Raw genomic sequence first — 20875 nt, forward strand, 5'->3', positions numbered from 1 at the left:
AATACTAGATGTCAACTACTAAGCCAAGCATGGGAGGGAGGGATGGGGAGAGAATGGGGTGGGGATTGGGTGGGGGCTGACTGGGAAAAGTGTGCATGTATGTCTACAAAAGTATGTATCCTACTATAATGTATGAATACAGTGCACTAATAAAAAAATAAAAAAAAACAAATGTTAGCAGTTGTAGCCGGGCGTGGTGGCGCACGCTTGTAATCCCCGTGCTTGGGAGACGGAGACAGGAGGATCGCGCAGCTTCGAAGCCAGCCTCGCTAGCTTAAGAGACCCTGTTTCCAAATTTTAAAAAATATAAAAATACGCCGGGCGTGGTGGCGCACGCTTGTAATCCCCGCGCTTGGGAGGCAGAGACAGGAGGATCGCGCAGGTTCGAAGCCAGCCGCGCGCGCGCGCTGGCTTAGGAGACCCTGTTTCCAAATATAAAAATGTAAAAAGAGGTCTGGGAGTGTAGCCCGGAGGTAGAAGGGCTTCCAGGAACCCCAGTACCACCAAAAAAAAAAAAAAAAAAAAATATATAAAAATAGGTCTGGGAGCGTAGCCCAAAGGTAGAAGGGTTTCCAGGAACCCCAGTACCACCAAAAAAAAAAAAAAAAAAAAAATGTTAGCAGTTGTGGTGCTGAAGTGCCAAGACACTGGCAGCTCTCACACCACTGCTCAGAAACAGGAGCATGCCTCTGCCCGCTAATATCACAGCCGGCAATGGGTTTATAACACATCCACACACATGCTCAGAAAATGATAATATTGGCCAATATTCTTAGAGAGTGCTTATTACAGGTCTCATGATTATATATATATATATATATATATATATATATCCATTTTTTCCTTAAAATGAATTAAACTTGAACATATGTATGTATGTATGTATATATGTATATATGTACGTAAGTATGTACATACTAGGGACTGAACCCAGAGGCATTCTACCTCTGAGCTACACCCCTAGCTTTTATTATTATTTTGAAACAGGGTCTCTCAAGGTTGAAGAGAGCCTCATTACCAGCTGAGGTTGTCCTCAAATCTTCAGTCCTCCTGTCTCAGCCTCTCAAGTACTGGGATTACAGGCGTGGGCCACCACACCCAGCTAAGAAACTTGCTTTAAAAATAAATAAATTAATTAAAACTGATTGTACCCGCCAAAAATAATCTAGTAAATTGCAGTAGAGCCAAGTGATGAAATATTCTGCAGCAATCCGACACAATGACCAGGCTTGTGAAGAAGAAAAGGGCCAGGCATGGTGGCACATGCTCATAATCCCAGTGCTTGGGAGGCTGAGACAGGAGGATCGCACAGGTTAGAAGCCAGCCTCAGCTACTGAGTGAGACCCTGTTTCCCAATGAAGTATAAAACAGGTCTGGGAGTAGAGTCCAAAGGCAGAAAAGCCCCTGGGAAGAGGAGGGGGGAGGGGGGAGGAAGAGGAGGGGAGGAGGGGGAGGAGGGAGGAGGGGGAGGAGGAGGGGGAGAAGAGGAGGAGGAGGGGAGGAGGAGAAGAAGAGGAGGAAGAAGGGAGGAGGAGAAGAGGAGGAGGAGGAGAAGAGGAGGAGGAAGAGGAGGAGGAGGGGAGGGGGAGGAGGAAGAGAGAAGGATCCGACATGATGCTTAGAAGCAGGATGCAGCAGGCACATTAATGGAGGCTGCTATGGCTCACATCTGGAGCGTTCTCCCAAAAGTTCACGTGCTGAGGCTGGTCAGGTTTCCCTTTGACATAAGGTTTCCCTTTGACAGTCAAGTTTATTTGTTTTAAGTGTATTATTAAACTACTATGGGGGGAAATTACTAAAATGTGAAAAACAACAGCCCCCCATATTCACAGACTGCGTCCCGCCCACCGGGTGATCCACAGAGCTCTGCTCGGTGAACTCAAGGCCGAGCGGGGCCCTGACAAACCGCACACGCACTGCGCGAGCCAGGGGGTCCTTCTCCCACGCCAGCCCACACGTCGGCTGGTCTGTTTCCTCCCCGAAGCCGGGAACCGTGGTCCCTCCTGACAGCACCCTTTCTCCTTTGCAGTGGATATGGGTGGGGGTCCAATTCCTCCTTTGTTGCTAAGGGAGCAAAGGCACAGGAATGGGCTACTGCGGGCACCGTCTGGTGGGCTCTCACAGGTGCGGGGCTTGGGCTTTGGTGTACCATGGGCCCATTCCAGAGTGGGAATCGATTTCAAGAAAAAAAAAGTTTAGCATATATTACTACAAAGGCAGTCACTTATATTGAAATAGAATAATCCACATATAAAATCACATGAACTCAATTTCAAGGGAAAAAAAAAGTTTAGCATATATTACTACAAAGGCAATCACTTATATTGAAATAGAATAATCCACATATAAAATCACATGGACTCAATTTCAAGAAAAAAAAAAGTTTAGCATATATTACTACAAAGGCAGTCACTTATATTGAAATAGAATAATCCACATATAAAAATAAGAGTGACAGAGTAATGCATAGGTTTCTACATTGTCACACTAAATAACTACTGTATTTCCAAGCAAAGATGACATTCTGAGACGTTCTCGTGTCACAGCTGCTCAGGTGCCTGTGACTTGAGCTGGTGACAAAGTCCCCTACTTCACATCGCTAGTAGAGTTTCTAAGTGTGCTGCTACTGTCATCAGTGAAGGAAATGCTGGAGTTCAGCCAGAGGCTGATGAAAAAGCTGCAATTTTGAACCCTAAGTGTGGAAAGAGAGAAAGTCTCTCCTCTTCTGCTCGTCCTTCCTGCTACTGGGATGAGAATGGGATGGCTGGAGCTAAAACAGCTATTCTGAGCTATGAGGCAAAACAGAAGGAGCCCTGGTCTCAGATAACCGTAGAGCCATGTATCAGCTGAGCCTGCCTACCTCTGAGCAGAGATCCGAGTTTCTATCTAGAAGCCACAGTTGGTTTATTCTTTCTTTCAGATCTCTAACACTTGTACTGAAGTTGAAACTGGTTTGAACCTGATGGTCGTCATCTTGGGGAGACACTCTTCCTTACCTCCTTACCTTCCTTACCAGGATTCCTCTGGGCAGACGGAGGAAGTCCAGTTAGTTCCTGTCATTGACTGCACTACGGGAGGGTTAGGGTTAGAGCCCTGAAACAGTGAGCCAGAGTGTCCACCCCAACGCCACCTCGCCCCTGAAGTGTGGCCTCTAGAGAGCCAGTGTGCCCCGGCACCGCGGTTAACCAGCGATCAGGACTGCGCTTCGAGTCCCCAGCCAGTACACACCTGGCCACACACACTGCTCCCCGCGGCTCTGCAAGTACTTACTAACAGTCATCGACTCCGGCACAGAGGCAGTGGGTAAAAGGCTGCTCAGAGGACTTCCTTGGCCCGGAGAACTGGCTTCCACACTGAGAAAAGGCAGGCAGAAGGAAGTTACACTCGGACACTTAACACGCTCCTCGCTGCTCACTGCACGGACAGGCGACATGCTTACTCCGTGTCTACAGAAGGAGCAGAGGCAGCCGGGTGAAATCAGGCCGTCCTCCTTACGGGCAGATTCCGTATTTGCAAGTTTGTCTACTCACTGAAACTTATCTGTAACTCCCAAATCAATATTCATGGCACTTTGCAAGTCATTCGTCAGCAAAAAAAATTCAAGTCACTAAACACAAGTGTTCCTGGCCGAGGGACGCTCTGCCTTGTTGTTTCAGCTCGCACAAAGGCAGACCAGCGTCCTTTCCGTGGTCTGTCTAGCGCCATGCTTGCCATCTCTTGTGGTTTTGTTGGTGGCTTTGCTGTTTAAAGCAGTCCTGCAGCTACTGTCACGTGGTGTCCCTAAGCAAGAAGGCCGTAGTGCCTTCGTTCAGGAAGGAGTTACGGTGACACTGGCCAAAAGCTCAACTTAACGAGTCAACAGCAGATGATAAACAATGCGTCTTAGCCAGGCGTGGTGGTGCGCACCTATAATTCCAATACTTGAGAGGCTGAGCCAGGAGAATCACAGGTCCCGGGCCAGCCTCAGCTACTTGGTGAGGCCTTCAGCAACTAAGTGAAACCCTGTTTCAGAATAAAAACTAAAACTAGGACTGGGGTGTAGCTTCAAGGCAGAACATCCCTAGCTTCGATCCACATTACCACTAAATAAATAAATAAGTTTTTTTTTCTTTTTTTGCAGTACAGGGCATGGAATCCAAGGTATCATTAAACAGGAACAGAGCAGGGCGTGGTGGAACATGCTTTTAATCTCAGTACTTGGAAGGCCAAGACAGGAGGATTGCAGGTTCTCAGCCAGCCTCAGCTACTTAGTGAGGCCCCCTATAACTTAGTTAGACTCTATTTCAAAATAGGGAATAAAAAATAGGGCTGGGGGGGCATAGCTTAGAGGTAGAACGTCCTTGGGTTCAATCTCCAGTATCACCAAAAAAAACAGGAACAGACATAAAAGCAGACTGTGTATTAATCAATTAATCAAAGTGCTGTGGCCAGAGGCTCACAGGAACCTGACCCAGTATTTCCCCAAAGAGCAAAGGTGAGGTATTTGCAGTGACCTCATAAAAATAACACCTGCAAATAATGAGAACCTTCTGCCTATTTACAACAAATGCAATGTGAAAAATAACACTAACATCTCTTGTGAAAATAGGGTGTGACATGTATATGTACACACACACACACACACACACACACGCATGCATGCACGCACGCACGCACGCACACACACACACACACACACACACACACCCTGAATTGGAGGAAAAGAACCAAAACGTCAGCAAGGGCGTGTAGTTGGGGTGAAAAAGCATTATTTTTCATTCATTGCTGCATTCTAAAATTTTCTTTAAAAAAAAGTAAAGGAGAACTAAGAATCAGAGCGCTGGGCGGGTCTGGCCCCACCACCTTTCTCACACTGTCGTGAGCGGTACGGGCTTTCTCCAGGCTGTGTCACCTTCAGAACTCTGCAGGCTCCAGGTGAGACCAGGACTCTTGGCTTGGTTTGGAATAGGCAGGAGCCCCGATCCTAGAATCCAGGTCGAAAATATACAGAGAAGGTGGGTGTGGTGGTACACACTTGTAATCACAGCATTTGGGAGGCTGAGACAGGAAGATCACGGTTCGCAGACAGCCTCAGCTACGTAGTGAGGCCCTTTGCAACTCAGTGAGACCCTGTTTCAAAATAAAGAATAAAAAATAGAGCTGGGGGTGTAGCTTAGATGTAGAATACCCCTGGGTTCCATCCCCAGTACTGAAAAAAAAAAAGGTACAGAGGAAGCCAGGCACGGCAACAAATGCTTGTAATCCCAGTACTTGGGAGGCTGAGACAGGAAGACCATGGGTTCGTGGCCAGCCTGTTACTGAGGAGACCCTCCACAACTTACTAAAACCCTGTTTCAAAATAAAGAATAAAAACTAGGAGCTGGGTGTGGTGGTACACGCTTGTAATCCAGCATTTGGGAGGCTGAGACCGGAGGATCACGGTTTGTGGACAGCCTCAGCTACTTGGTGAGGCCCTTTGCAACTCCGTGGGATCCTGTTTCAAAATAAAGAATAAAAAATGGGGCAGAGGTGTAGCTCAGAGGTAGAATGTCCCTGGGTCCCTGGGTTCCATCCCCAGACACACACACACACAAAAAAAAATAGGGCTGGATGTGTAGCTCCGAGGTAGAATGTCCCTGAGTTCAATCCTCAGTAACACACACACACACACACACACACACACACACACACACACACGCATCAATATAACCCTGTGACACCAAATTTAAAACATGAAGAAAAACAACAGGAAGAGCTGCAAGGATGGTGGTGAGAGCAGCGAGGCCTCGCAGTGTGTCTCTGCTCCGCCACCAAGCACCCAGGAACTTTGGGCAACTCAGTTTCTCCTTAAGATCCTTTTATTTGAAAAAAGAAGAAAACCTTTCTGTGCTTACTATATGCTAGGTAGCAAACTAAATACTTCAGAAATATTACATAATATCTAAGTGACTCTAGTAATTACATAACAGAAAGATTATTAAAAATTATTACCAGCCGGGCGTGATGGCGCACGCTTGTAATCCCAGGGTTTGGGAGACTGAGACAGGAGAATCGCACAGGTTCAAAGCCAGTATCAGCTACTGAGTGAGGCTCTCAGCAACTTAGTGAGACCCTGTTTCCAAATAAAATATAAAATAGATCTGGGAGTAGAAAGCCCCTGGATTCCACCCCCAGTACCACCAAAAAAAAAAAAAAAAAAAAAACCAAATAGTAAAAGATACTTAAATTAAGAAAACAATGACAGAGGAGGTACTCAGTTGTTTCCCCCAAAGTGTAAAAAGGATGGGAGGTCTGCAAACAAAGTCCACCAGTACTGTCTGCTACACAGTGACCTTTAGGGGAGAGATGGTATAAGCCACGTGGCACATTCTGAGATGTAAGACTAAATCTGAGCCCAAGTGCGATAAGGTCTTGCCTTACAGACTATTTTTAAAAAAGAATAAGATTCCAAGCTGTGAATAACACATCTCAATGCCAAAGGTCACTGGGACTCTTATATTAACCTGTGCCGAAGCCCGGGCTCCGGGAGGACGTGGTCCTCTGGTCCAGTCCCGTTCTCCAGGCTTCCCAGCGGGGCATCTGTGCACAGAGAACAATCGCAGAGAGGAGGTCAGGTTATTTTCATTCCATTTTTCCCTTGTCATTCGCTCATCTGCTGCATCAATTAACTTGGAAAGCATTACCCACCTGCACCCTGGATTTTAATCTGCTACCCATTCCATTTGTCAGACACCATTATTATTTGGCATCAGCCACTGATAGAAGGCCCTACGCTCCCATGTAGCCTGTGATTTGGTTGGGGGGGGGGGGCCTGGGGCCAGTATGAAGTCCATCCTCAAAGCCAATCTCAGAATCGGGGAATAATAAACATTGTTAAAGAAAATGCTCCTGCCTGTAGTGGCTCTAGATGGACACTAGAGGGCAGTGCAGTCTAATCACTGGTGATGTCCATGGCTGTCTACAAAAGCCATTTAACCCTGCATAAGTGGCATTTGGGGAGGACATTCCCAAGTAGCGAGGCCATAAATCAGCTCTGGAACCAACAAGCAGAAGACATTAATGCCTTTCATGAGTGCATTAGCAGGTGCTCAAGCCTCTTTCTAGGAAAAAGTACCAACACATGGGCCTTGGCCTAGGGCTGACATTAGATCCCTATCACCAAGGGAGCCCTGGCTCATTCTAGGACACAGGTGGAGCGAGCCTTCTGCTCATGGCTGGTTTACTCAGGTCAGACGCCCTGGGATAAGAAGTTGAACTTCAGGGAATCTTAGGAGGAGGAAAAACTCCTTAACTTCTCCATTCACTCTGCTTCTATCCCGTCCTGATGCTTTTAAGAAACCAGAGGGGAAATAACGCCTCTGCTTCCCCTCTTTCTCACCTTGCTACCTAGTCTGGGGTTAGTTTAAGGGTGCAGGCTCTGCCCGACTGCAGAGCTCAATCCCTGTTCCCCAACTTTAATCCAGCATGCTACCTAGCCTCTTTGCACCTCAGTTTTGACATCTATGAAATGAGATGGCAGCTGTGTGTACCACATACACTTTAACAATATGTCATGTAAGGGAATTTTACCCTTAGTTCACATAAACTCGGAGGATGCTTGGTGAGGGGGGTCGGCAGACTTACTCCAAAGGTGATCCTGGTTATCTCGGGCTCTCCTTCCCAGCTACAGAAACTGCTCTCAGAGAACCCAAGGAGACCCTCTCAGGCCCTCCCCGGCCCTCCCCAAAGCTCTCCTCTTTAGCTCCCTCCCCCTGCCACCGCTGCCTAAGACTCCTCATGGAGGTGCCACTGATCATGACTCCCTGGCCATCTGCCCCCTTAGGAAACCCAGCAAGGTCTTGGCCACAGCTCCGACCTCCGAAGAGGTCCTGGGTCCTGAGTCTGCCTGCCACTCAGCTCTACCAGGGTGCCCCTGGCCTAGCAACTCGCCCTGACCTTCAGAACCGCTGCTCTAAGTCCTGCCTCCTGCTGGGCTGTAGTCTCAGGAGAGCACAGCACCTGCCCTCCACCCCCACAGAGCCAGATGGCATCTGCCGTGGTTTGGATCAGTGTCCTCCAAAGGCCCAGGGGCTAAAGGCGTGGCTACTGGCCTGTGGCGCTAATAGGGAGCAGTGGAGCCTAGTGGAATGGAGTCAGGTCCCTGGGTGCACCTCTGAAGGGGTACTGGGCCTCTAGGCCCTTTCCCTCCCCTCAAGCCCCACTTCCTGGCCTCCATGAGGCGAGAACCTCCCTCCCCATGTGCTCCCATCACGATGCTCTGCCTCCCACAGGCCCAAGGACCATGTGGTCAATGAGCACGGACCAAGACCTCTGCAACCATAAACCCCAATAAGCCTTTTCTCCATCAGACAGTTCAAATATCAACAGCTTCCTAAGCAGCCGGTGAGCCCCAGTCACAATTTTCTAAGTCAAGGTCCAGAGAAAAGGCATGTATACCCTTAGAAAACAAGAAGACACCTAAGGCGGAGACCAAGGCCTCTCTGCGCCGGTGGTGTAGGGGCAGGGCAGCAGACGGTGACCAAGCACTTCCCTGACCAGGTTCTGTGGCAGCTGCATGGCACACCCACCCCAGCGGGCAAGCCGGGCTCATCCGCACACAGCCCCCACGACCTATTCTAGAACAGAAGATAGTAACAAACCACACACAAGTGTGCTCAACCCCATGGAAGGCGAGCAAACGCTGAGCCGTAATCAAAGGCAGGCTGGACTCAGCAGCACCTGGTGCCCAGGCACTTCCCCAAGAGTGCAGGGCCGTAATAGATGGGACTTTGGCTCCCTTCTCCTAGCTCCTAAGAGGCAAAATAAGAGTCACCATCCGTGGGCAACTATGGCATGACTTAGTCAACATGCCACTGCTCAGGAGGAAAAGAGGCCGGGGGCTCCCAGGGCTTGTCAGCCAGTTCAGCCCAACTCACTCAGCCAAGAGCCCCCACGCTCCCCGAGGACACAGAGCTCGGTCTTCCGTGAGTGGGGCGCAGGCCCCACTCCTACCTGCAGGTGATGGGAGAGACCAGGGAGCACCCACCTGCGGGCCCATAGGAGCCCACTCCGCTGACGGGGAAGAGGTCCTCGGCATCGCCGTGCAGCACCTGCAGCGGAGGCCAGCTGTGTGCCTGGGAGAGGCAGGTGTTCCCGTCCAGTGGCCTGAGGTGAGAGGAGAGAGCTGTGTGACAGGGTGCAGGGCCCGGGGGCTCGTGACATGGATTTCTACAAGTGTCCCGAGAACCACCAGGCCAGGATGGGACTGGGGGCGAGAGCTGGGAGCCCGGAGAGAGTGCAGATCCAGGCCCTGCACGCTCATTCTTTCAGCCGGTGCTTACTGGGAAGCTCCTGAAGCCAGGCACTGTGCTAGCAACAAGGGCAAAAGAGCCAGCCCAGTGTTCATCCGGCCCTCACGGAGCTTACGGTCGGGCGGGGCGCATGAACATCGATCAAGTAATCCCGCAGGAAGATGTGGAACCGCAGCTCAGGGCCGCAGAGCTGGTAAGACCGACCTGGAGAACGGAGCTTTAAAGATTAAGCTGAAGAGAAGCTGAGGGAAGAGGAGGGACAGGCGGACAGAGGGAGGGAGGGAGGGAACAGCGGGTCCAAAGTGCTGAGTAGGAGGACGGACGTGCCTTCCAAGTTTAACAATTTGGGGCTACTGTCTCTTCACCTCGCTGGCTCTCAGACCCTTGGGGGTAAAAGGACAACATCAGGTCCATTCCAAGGAAAGGTCGGCTCAAGGATTAACCAGGCCCAGGCGCATATGATCTGTTACCCTGTCATCCACAGGGCGCAAACTAACACGTGCAGCCTCTGCGGCGCCAGGCTGGATCAGGTGAGTTAGCTTGAGAAAGTATCTGTCCCCGGCAGCCTGTGCCTCTGGACAATCAGGAAACACTAACGTGGATTCATATACTCTTTAGAGTATATAAAATCACTTTGTGACCCAGGACAGAATGTAGAACAAAGCCGATCATAATCAGACGTACTTAGTAAATTAGCCAGGAAAGAGGGTGCAGAGAGGAAGGACTCAGGGGTTAAGCGCCAAGGCGGGGTCTTCAAATCCCATCACAACAGGCCTCCAGCCTCCTGGCCGCCACACAACGTGACAGGTACGGTTTTTCTTTATTTTAGGGCAGAGATCAACAAACGTTTCAGGGCCAGCTAGTAAATATTTTAGCTAGCTAGGATGTGTTGTAATTTCTCTATGACCCTTTAATATGCAGCAGCCATCCTGGCTGGGGTGGACTTGGCCTGAGGCAGGCGCCGACTTCTCTTTGACAGCCTGCTCACGTCGGGCATCTCCTTGGGCCCTCGGTACCTGCTGGTCAGGTCTGACACTCAGCACTGAGTAGGAAGCACGGAGAAAGTATCCTACAGAGTGTGCGGAACTGTCAATCCCACAGGCGAGGCAGCGAGACTCTGAGACAGCGGGCGGGCGAGAGAGGAGCCGCTCCAGCCGGGGTCCCGGCAGTGGACACCAACATCGGCCCCGTCTTAAGTGAACTTGGCTGCGCCTCTGGAATCTGGCAGAAATGCCCTCCAGATGACCCAATTCTGGTTGGAGGGTTTCCTACCGTGCCCTGTCTCGAAGGAGAGCAGGCACTGAGAGGGTTAAAACAGGCAGCTTCTTATAGAGCTTCCATGGAGACTTAAGTGGGGGGAGTGGTTAAAAGGCACCCAGTATCTTTACGCATAGCTAAACCCCAATTTGTGATGTCAGACTGGCCTGTCCTTGTACAAAACATAAAACAAGAGTAAAAATAATGCAAAATAAGCCACTGCCCTTTGTTGTGGGAACTTGGGGGGGGGGGAGACTGGGGATTGAACCCGGGACATTCTACCTCCGAACTACACCGCCAGCACTATTTTTTATTCTTTTTATTTTGAAGCAGGGTCTCACTCAGTTGTGGAGGGCCTCACTAAGTAGCTGAGGCTGGCCACAAACCTGGATCCTCCTGTTTCAGCCTCCCAAGTACTGGGATTTCAAGTGTGCGCTGCCACGCCCGGCTTCCAAGAAATGCTATGTAAGACCTGAGGGTCAAGGAAGAAGCCAGCCCATTTTTTCTAAACGGGCAGAGGATAAGAACCCACGACAAAGCCACACCAAACCTTAACACTGAGTGGATCCTGTGGCTGGCGGCCAAGGGGGGCCAGCACGCAGCAGGACTCGAACCTGCAATCCTCCTGTCTCAGCCTCCCAAGTACTGAGTACCAGCATGTGCCACCATACCCAACTACATATTTTTTAAATATTACTTAGCTGTTCAAAATCCTAAATGTTAAGAAGTTAAAGCTAACTCCAAAACACCTTGCTGGTAACTGTAACCTGGGTGGCTGCACATTTGGGTCAACTCTGGCATTCTTCTTCTCTGCATAAGGACTTTGGTATCTACCTATAGCAGCCTTTCCCTTGTATTGAGAGCATGCGCTCAGGCAGATTCTCAGCAGTGGGACTGATCGATCAGGTGGAATAAACATTTCCACAACTCCTGACATTTTATCAAGACATTCAACGGTCCCTGTGCACAAGACTTGCCACCCCGCTCACTGTATCCACCGGGAGTGAAGACCCCTTTGTGCTGAACAGGAAGGCCTGCTGACAGCACACCCGTCCCCTCGACTGGAGCCAAGCCGCGGCTTGCCTTTTATCCTAGTTCCATTTTAAATCTTAGTAAGGAGGTGGGCACGGTGGTACACACTTGTAGTCCCGGTATTTGGGAAGCTGAGACAGGAGGGTTGTAGGTACAAGATCAGCCTCAGCAACTTGGCAAGAACCTGTTTCAAAATAAAAAAATAATAATAATTGAACTTGAGGTATATCTCAGAGGTAGAAGGCCCCTGGGTTCAATCCCCAGTATCCCCTACCAATTCTTAGTAAATATGATAACAATATATTAGGCCTTATTTTGCTTTGCAATTTTCTTAATTGCTAGTAAGATGGCAGCATTTATTCATGTTTGTGATTCTTTTTTGGAGAAGAGAAGGGACACTAGAGATTGAATCCAGGGGCATACTACCTCCAAGTTACACCCTCAGCCCTATTTTATTTTTTATTTTGAAATAGGTCTCAGTAAATCACCATACTCTGGCCTTGGAACCACAATCTTCCTGTCTCAGCCTTCCAAGTACTGGGATTACAGGTGTACATCACTGTAGCTGGCTTGTAATTCATTATATCTATCTATCTCTCTCTCTCTCTCTCTCTCTCTCTCTCTCTCTCTCTCTCTCTCTCCCTCCCTCCCTCCCTCCCTCCCTCCCTCCCTCCCTCCCCCCCCCTCTCTCTCTATGGTGGCAGTACTGGGGATTGAGCCGAAGAGTGTTTTGCCTTTGAGCTACACCCCAGCCCTATTTTATTTTTTATTTTGAAATACAGTCTCACTGAGTTACCATACACTAGCCTCAAAACTGGGATCCTCCCATCTTAGCCTTCCAAATGCTGGGATTACAGGCATGCACCGCCATGCTTATAGCTCTTTTTAAATTGTTTTCCTTACTGATGTCATAGAGCACATAGAAAGTGAGAGAAAAAATCCTTTTTATAATAAAGATATCTCTTTTGAGGAAAAAAAAAAGTAAAGCAAACACGTGTGCTTAATAGTGAGGCAGAAGGAATAAGAGCTTCCCTCGTGATGGAAATAGTGGTTTAGTTATCCGTATACGGGGGAGTAAGCCCAACGGTCGGACAACACATCTTCCTAAAGAAAACCAGAGCTGACTTGGCCAGAGACGAGGGCAACCAACCAATGGTGGACCTACTCCTGGCCTGGACACGCCCCCTCCCACACCTGCTGTGCTCCAGCCTCCCAGGCCTTTCCTGTGAACACCAGTTTAAAATCAAAATCAAAGTATTACTCGGCAGACCATCTCCTCCTCATCCCTCGGCTCCTTCCCCAGGCTGCTCTGCGGGACGGCCAGTCAAGATCCCCCTATGCCAGGGAGAGGCTGCCCACTGTCTGCGGGAGGCCCAGTGGCCCTGGAGGAGCCAGCCCATGAAGGTCACCAGCACTGCCCTGTGCCTCCACACATCACAATGCCAGCAGTGGCCTTGCCTTGCAAGCTGGCCTCCCCTCCAGGGCCACTCCATGGCACCAGCAGCTCAGAGGAAAATGACTATGTTTGAGGTCAAGTGATGCAGGCGGGGGAACCAATTCAGACACACTCACCTATGGAGCAGAGAACCCAAGTGGCATTTCCTAAAAGGTCCAGAGTAAGAGCTATGTGGAAGTTCACTGTCTGTGACAACTTGGCTAAGCCATGCTGCCCAGCTATCCAGTCAAACATTATTCCAACAATCAGTAGACTATCCTGCGTACTTGGGTGGGTCTTACCCAACCAGTGGGAGCCTTCAACAGGAAAAAGACTGATTTCCCCAGAGGAACAAGGAACTCTGCCACAGAAGACCTCTGGACTTGTACCGCAGTCCTCCCTGGGTCTCCAGCCCAAAGAGCCTACCCTGCAGAATGGTGACATGACAGTCTCCAGAATACTGTGAACCAATTGCTTAAGGTCAATTAAGAAAGACACAGAGACAGGGACAGTCAGAGATAAGAGATAGAAACTGAGAAAGAGAAAAGAACACACACACACGCACGCACGCGTGCACACACACGCACACACGCACACACGCACACCCAACCCATCAGTTCTTCTCTAGAGAACCCTGACTAATAGTGCAGGTCACAAAACTTAGCTTCCAGGCACAAACACATTCATAGCCTATGAACAAGAACAATGCTTCTGAAAAGCTGCCCTAGCAAATAAGTTAGGAGTAGAAAACAGCCTCGTGCATGAAATTGTCCACTTGGGAATGGCTAATAACTGAAAGCAAAAACAAAAATGCCAACAACCCAACTACTCAACAAAGGGGGAAGCCTCGGGCAAGGCGCGCCATGCTGATCTGACGAACACCACCGCACCGTGAGGACAGGCAGATGTAACCCGGGGAATCGGCTCACTGACTGCGGAGGCCGACACATCCCAGAGTCTGCAGTCTGTACGCAGAAGACCCAAGAAAGCTGGTAATGTGATTCCGTTCAGGTCTGAAGTCCATGAACCAGGGGAGCAGAAGGTGGAAAGCACAGTCCACGGGCAGGAGAGCAATCCCAGCCCAGGCTGCCAGGCAGTGAGGAAACAGCCTCCCTTCCTCAGGTCTGTGCTCCTTTTGAGCCCTCAAGGGATCTGATGATGCCTCCTCAAGTTGAGAAGGACCACCTGCTTTACTGAACCCTCGCATGCAAATCTCATCTGGAGCAGGCCGTAATCCCAGTATTTGGGAGGCTGAGACAGGAGGATCACATGTTTGAGGCCAGCCTTAGCAACTCAACAAGACCCTGTTTCAAAATAAAATAGGTCTGGAGGTGTAGCTCAGAGGTAGAATGCCTGTGGGTTCAATGCCCAGTAACACACACACACACACACACACACACACACACACACACACACACATACACACACCTCATCCTGAAATGTTCTCACAGAAATAATGTTAAACTGGGCATCCCATGGCCCAATCAAGTTGACCATCATGCCAATCATCATTTCGACCTATCAATACTCATAATTGTGTAGAAACATGAAACTATTTGACAGTATAAGCCTTGGAGTACAACACAGCCGAATGTACACCCCAGCTTTGCCCACTGCTTTCACAAACGGAATCCCATCCTTTCTGCAAAACCAAGTGCCGCCACCCACCTCCAGGGTGGCTGCAGGTGCTGCAGGGTGCGTGAAGTACCTCGCAGCATGTGGCCGTCACATCATCCATAAGGTAGGACTCGAACGTGAGTGTCCATGTGAATGAGGCCAAGAGCAGACAGAGGCCCAGGAAAAAGGAAACTGATACGCAAACAACTTGAGAGCTGGGCGTGGTGACACGCGCCGTAACCCCAGCACTTGGGAGGCTGAGACAGGAGGATCACGGGTTCACGGCCAGCCTCAGCTACTTAGTAGGCCCTCTGCAATTTCAAGATCCTGTTTCAAAATAAAGAAAAAAGCCGGGCATGGTGGCACGTGCTTGTAATCCCAGCATTTGGGAGGCTGAGACAGGAGGATTGAGGTTCACAGACAGCCTCAGCTACTTATTGAGGGCCTTTGCAACTCAGTGAAACCCTGTTTCAAAATAAGAATAAAAAATAGGACTGGGGGTGTAGCTTGGAGGTAGAATGTCCCTGGGTTCCATCCCCAGTACTGCAAAATTAAGTTAAATAAAGAATTAAAAAATCGGGCTGGGGGTATAGTTCATATGTAGAATGCCCCTGAGTTCAATCCCTAGTTCTGAAAAAAAAAAATCATGAATGCTGGGCATGGTGACACACACCTGTAATCTCAGTACTTGGGAGGCTGAGACAGGAAGATCACAGATTCAAGACCAGCCTCAGCAATTTAGCGAGACAGTTTCTAAATAAAAAATAACATAGGGCTGGGGTCTATCTAGCTCAGAGGTAAAAATTGCCCTGGTTCCAGTACCAAAAAACAAAAAAGACACGAAGCCAGGCACAGTGGTACACATTTGTAATGTCAGCGATTCAGGAGTCTGAGGCAGAAGGGTTTCAAGTTCAGAGCCAGACTGCACAACAACTCAGTGTCTCAAAAGAGAATACGGTCAGGCGTGGCGGCGCGCGCTTGTCATCCCCGCGCCTGGGAGGCCGAGACAGGAGGATCGCGCAGGTTCGAAGCCAGCCTCAGCTGGCTTAAGAGACCCTGTTTCCAAATAAAATATAAAATAGGTCTGGGAGTATAGCCCGGAGGTAGAAGGCCCCTGGGTTTCATCCCCAGTACCACCAAAGAGAGGAGAGAGAGACAGACAGACAGACAGACAGACACACACTATAAAGAGGAATGAGGGTGTAGCTTAGTGGTAGGGACATCCCTGGGCTCCACCCCAATACCACACAGACAAAATGGCTTTTCCTCCACCTCCCACCCGGAAGGAGAGCATGATTAATATAACTGCCTTTGCTAACAGCCCAAGGGGCCTTACTCTAAGTGAGACCGGCCAGTCTCAGGAGTCAAGGGCTGTATGCTTCCTCTCGTATGTGGGAATTAGAGCAAACATAGGCAACGAAAGGGAACTCAATCAGAGGAGAGACAGTAGTAAGAAGAGTTTGGGGTCGGAGGAGTTGGGTGAGGAGGGGGAAAATGAGGCTGGAGGACGGGAACAACTCAAATAAGGCTACATCCGTACGCCACGGCATCCTTGAGGGCGAGCAGGAAAGGATACGGAGGGCGTGTGTGCATGCGCCTCTGTATCACTCTGAATCCCGCCATTATGTATAATTACAACACACTAAGAAAACCACATTTTTAAAAGATGCTCGCAGGTGGCTTACTTCTCCTGCGCCCCCAAGTGGCCCATCCGCTTCCTTCCCAGAGAACCTCCTTGTATGTCGTCCTCGTCTTCATCCCCGTCTTCGTCATCAATGCTTTTCACATCAAGCTTCTGGTACCCAAGCTCCCCGTTCAAAGACAGAGAGTCGATTTTCCACGAGTTGCTGCTCTGGCTCCCGTTGGAATTTGGCCCAAAGGGGCTTTCGAAGGCCGACATGATGTTGACGGAGGACCGGTCGGAGTTCTCCTCCGAGCTCTCCCCCGCCCCGGGGATCTTTTTACAAACATCCCCAGAGTTCTGCTCATCTTCCTCGTCGTCGAATGAGATAATGTTGGTCACCTTCTTCTTCTTCTTTCGCTCCTTTTTACATCTGGCATCTGGCGAGAGAAAAGATCTGGGATAAGAAAAAACAGGCAAAACCAAAAGGACAATCGCACCAACCCACCTCCAGGTGGTGGAAAAGCCTGCTGTCCTGCTGAAAACTGAAACAGTAAGACAAACTCAGGGCTTTCTAACTCCTTGGAAAGCATGTGTCTGCGGAAGCCTGAGCAGAATGGACGTGGGCCTACACGGTAGCTGGCTCTGGTTTAGATGGACACACCACGGGACCCATGTTGAAACTGTCCCTTCCGAAAGTCGCTTTGATTCCAAGGATGCAGCTTTCATTGTTCCACTGCAAAAAAATATTCTCATGGCTGGCAGATGAGACCAGGAAAACCATGCTGAGGGCTGTGTTGCACAGCCTCAAATCCCCCCGGAGGAGAGTCCTTGCAAGGGGATTGCGTTCCTCCCATGCAGGGGGTGAGGGGTGTTTAGTTCTGCACCCCCAGGAATCTGGCCTGGTGCAGCGACCTGCTTTTGCCAATGGGGTGCAGCAGAAGTAATATCAAGTTTTAGCGCCCAGGCATCAAGAGGCCTCCTGGCTTCTGCATCTGCCCTCCTGGAAAGCTCCCCTGACATCACTACCAGCCTGGCTCCCGGAAGGATGAGGGCCAAGAGGAGAGCTGATGACGCCCCACACAGCTCCAGACACACAAGGGGGCCACCCCGTTCTGACTCAGCTTTTGGCTGAATGCAGCCCATGAGCGAGCCAGAGGGAAGCCCACAGAAGCCCACCACGCCAGTCCAGAGGTAAAAACAAAAATGAAGGCACGACCTGTAGTCGTCACTGGTTACCCAGCAAAGGTGAACTGAAATGGCCAGCAAGACTGCCCTAGGGATGGATCAGAGCGAGGGCGAGCCTGCTTGCATGTGAGCACATGTGTGCTACTGGGGGCTTGAGCCCAGAAGCAGTCTACCTCCGAGCTATTCCCCCAGTCCTTCTTTATTTTTTATTTTGAAACACAGTAAAGTTGCTAAAGTCAGCTTCAAACCTTCAATCCTCCTGTCTCAGCATCCCAAGGACTGGGATGTGCAATCACACCCAGCTTGTTCATCCATCTTAATCATCAAACTTGCATGTGAGACACCTGGAGCCCACCCCCAAACTCCAGCACGTGCAGACTAAGGTGTGACATGAAGCTGGCTCACTGGTGCGGCAAGCTGGCACTACGTGGGATGGAGCTGCTGAGATCATCCCAAAGCAGACTTCCAAAAATGGATAGGACTGGTGCTCCTTTGGACGCACGGACCTCAGTGTCCTTGCTGCACAAAGCCCTCAACAGTCCTGCTCCCTCCGTCATCCGCGTGGGGTCTCTGCTCTAAAAGTAGAAAGCAAGGCAAGGACCATTCTGTGGCCCAAAGAACCCATGGATTCTGAGTTTTCTCCATCACCCACATTCCAAAGGGATGGATGCCCTAAGTCATTCCAAGATGACTGCCCTAAGGGATCTGAAACCACAGGGACTAGTATACTTACACCCCAAAGTCCCAGTTCTTATGTAGCAAAGCTCTAATGTCTCCAAATATCAAGGAGTATTACAAATTTCTTGCAAAATTAATCTTATCTGAACCAACTTTCTTTTGCTTCCCCACAGCCTAGAGCCAAAGCCAACAAAGGCTTCTCTTCTCTCAGGCCTCCACTTAAATGTCCCTGCAACAAAGGCTTCAACAGTATTCACTCCCCGAGGCACCCTACACTTGGCTTTTGTCCCATTTACTGTACAGATAAATAATTGGTATAATTTGTCTTTAACCTGGGTATGGTATTGCATGCCTGTAATCCCAGCACTTGGGAGGCTGAGATAAGAGGATCGCAGATTCAAGGAGAGCCTCGGCCATCTAGCGAGACTCTATTTCAAAAGCAAAAAAATAATTTTAAAAAAAAGTATAGCTCAGAGATAGAATGTCTCTGGGTCGAATCCCCAATACCACAAAAATAAAGGAAGGATGGAAGGAAGGATCTTGAAGGAAGGAATGGAGGGAGGGAGGAAGGAAGGAAGAAAAGAAACTTGACTTTAAATATCAACCCTCACCCATCTCAAATGAGACTTCTGGCAATCTGTCTGACTGACTAAAGCTCACGACCTAGCACATGAAACACAGGAACAAACGAATGCATCAGCTAATGGTGGACGGATGACGAGCAGCCCGGCTGGCGGCCTGCGGTCAGCTCCCGCTCGCCTTCAGCCGGCCCCGCCGAGCCCTTGCCCTTCTACCCCAGGACCTTCACACCCAGGCAAGGCCAGAGCCCTCCTGGGGTGCGTGAAGCTAGAAAAACTCAGCACAAACACGAGCTAAAGTGCAGGTGCATGGGACGCCCGTCCCCACAGAACGACTTTCAAATGGCGAGGGTGACCCTTCAGCCACACCCTGTCGTCCTCTGACCCAACCCCTGCCCGCGCCACCCTGGCGCCCAGTCTCGCTCACCAGCACTGACGTTCCTGGACATGACGGGCAGAGGGTCGGTGTCCTGCTCGGGTCTGATGAGGATGGAGACGGCAGAGGAGGCCGTGATCTCCCGGAGGAGGCTGCTCACGCCCTGCGTGGACCCCTTCAGCAAGGAGGTCACGTTCTGCGTCGACTCCTTTAAGAGGTCCGAGACGGTGGGCGCGAACTTGCTCTGCCCGTTTAAGTCCCTGTTGTCGATGTTAATTGCAAAGAGTATGGAGTTCAGACCTGCCCGGAAAAGGGGAAAGCCTGAGCGGTCGCTGCAGAGCAGTCGCACCTCCAGCACAAGGTACGACATCTTACACATTAGATATATATATGTATATGTGTATTTTCTTTTTTGCAGCACTGGGGATTTTACCTAGGGGCATTGTACCTATGAGCTACACCTCCAGCCCTATTTTTTTTTTTTTTTTTTTTGGTGGTACTGGGGTTCCTGGAAGCCCTTCTACCTTCAGGCTACACTCCCAGACCTATTTTATTTTATTTTTGGAAACAGGGTCTCTTAAGCCAGCGCGGCTGACTTCGAACCTGTGCGATCCTCCTGTCTCCGCCTCCCAAGAGCGGGGATTACAAGCGTGTGCCACCACGCCCGGCTCCAGCCCTATTTTTTAATTTTTATTTTGAAATGAGGTCTTACCAAGTTGCAGAGGGCCTCACTAAGTAGCTGAGGCTGGCCACGAACCTGCGATCCTCCTGCCTCAGCCTCCAAAGTACCGGTGTTACAAGCGTGCACCGCCATGTCTGGCTTACACATTTATAAACCCTTTCATAAAACCGGGTCAGTAGATACCAGCTATCATAGAAGTCAGCCTTTCCTGATTCCTTCCTCCAGGCCAGAAAGACAAAGCAAACCAGAGTGACTCAGGAGCAGGTGGCGGCCCAAGGCCAGCCTGGGGTCAGACTCCTGGGCTGGACTCCAGCACTGCCGCTTAGTGTCTTTGAGACCTCACTCAAGCAACTTGTACCCTGCCTGGGCTTCAGTTTCCTCGCCTGTGAAATGGGGACATTTTAAAGTATTTAAGGTATTAAAAGGCAACTACCCAGCTACGCGTGATAGCACATGACTGTAATCCTAGTACTTAGGAAGCTGAGACAGGAGGGTTGCTTGTTCAAGGACAGCCTCGGCAATGTAGCGAGACTCTCTGCAACCTAAAGAGACCCTGTTTCAAAACAAAAAAGAAAGCCAGGCTTGGTGGCACAAACTTGTCATCCCAGTACTTAGGAGGTAGACAGGAGGGTCGCAGATTCATGGCCGGCCTCAGCTATTAGTGAGGTTCTCTGCAACTTGTTGAGACCCTTTTTCAAAATAAAAATAAAATAAAATATGTCTGAGGGTGTAGCTCAGAGGTAAAATGCTCCTGAACTCAATCCCTGGTACCAAAAATATAAATTTAAAAAAAAAAGGGCTAAGGATATAGCTCAGAAGTAGAATGTCCCTGGGTTCAATGCCCAATACCACCACCAAAAAAAAAGACAATCACCTACCAAAAACACTCAGCTCAACAAGCAATCCAAAATGTGAACCAAGAACACCACTGAGCACTGAGATAACTTCCAGTAAAGACTCCCACTGGGGTGCTCTGGCCTACAAAGGAAACCGTGATCAGACCCTGACTTCCTCATCACCAGACAAGATTAGTGCAGCCCTCAGTAAGCAGGACTTAGAGAAAGCTCGTAAGAGAAAAAGTTAAAAAGAAGCGCTAAGAATCTGGAAGAAAGGCACGGGCTACCCACTGGTGTCTGGAGGCT

General features: G+C 49.8%; 1 protein-coding gene across 2 annotated transcripts in view; it reads right to left on the minus strand.

The window, feature by feature from the left end:
- SNX29 (sorting nexin 29) overlaps positions 1–20875 on the minus strand; it is a gene marked incomplete at its 3' end in the record, with an annotated part of 442960 nt that overhangs the window by 359870 nt on the left and 62215 nt on the right. For both annotated transcript variants that reach the window (XM_080703361.1, XM_080703360.1), the window contains exons 6-10: positions 19103–19351; positions 16296–16671; positions 9005–9123; positions 6483–6558; positions 3271–3353 (exon numbers count right to left, since the gene is read on the minus strand). In XM_080703361.1, the coding sequence (XP_080559487.1) occupies positions 3271–3353; positions 6483–6558; positions 9005–9123; positions 16296–16671; positions 19103–19351 (903 nt within the window). The remainder of the gene's footprint in view (positions 1–3270; positions 3354–6482; positions 6559–9004; positions 9124–16295; positions 16672–19102; positions 19352–20875) is intronic.

The sequence above is a fragment of the Muscardinus avellanarius genome (genome assembly GCF_963383645.1).
Source record: "Muscardinus avellanarius genome assembly, chromosome: 10".
In the NCBI taxonomy this organism is placed as follows: Eukaryota; Metazoa; Chordata; class Mammalia; order Rodentia; family Gliridae; genus Muscardinus; species Muscardinus avellanarius.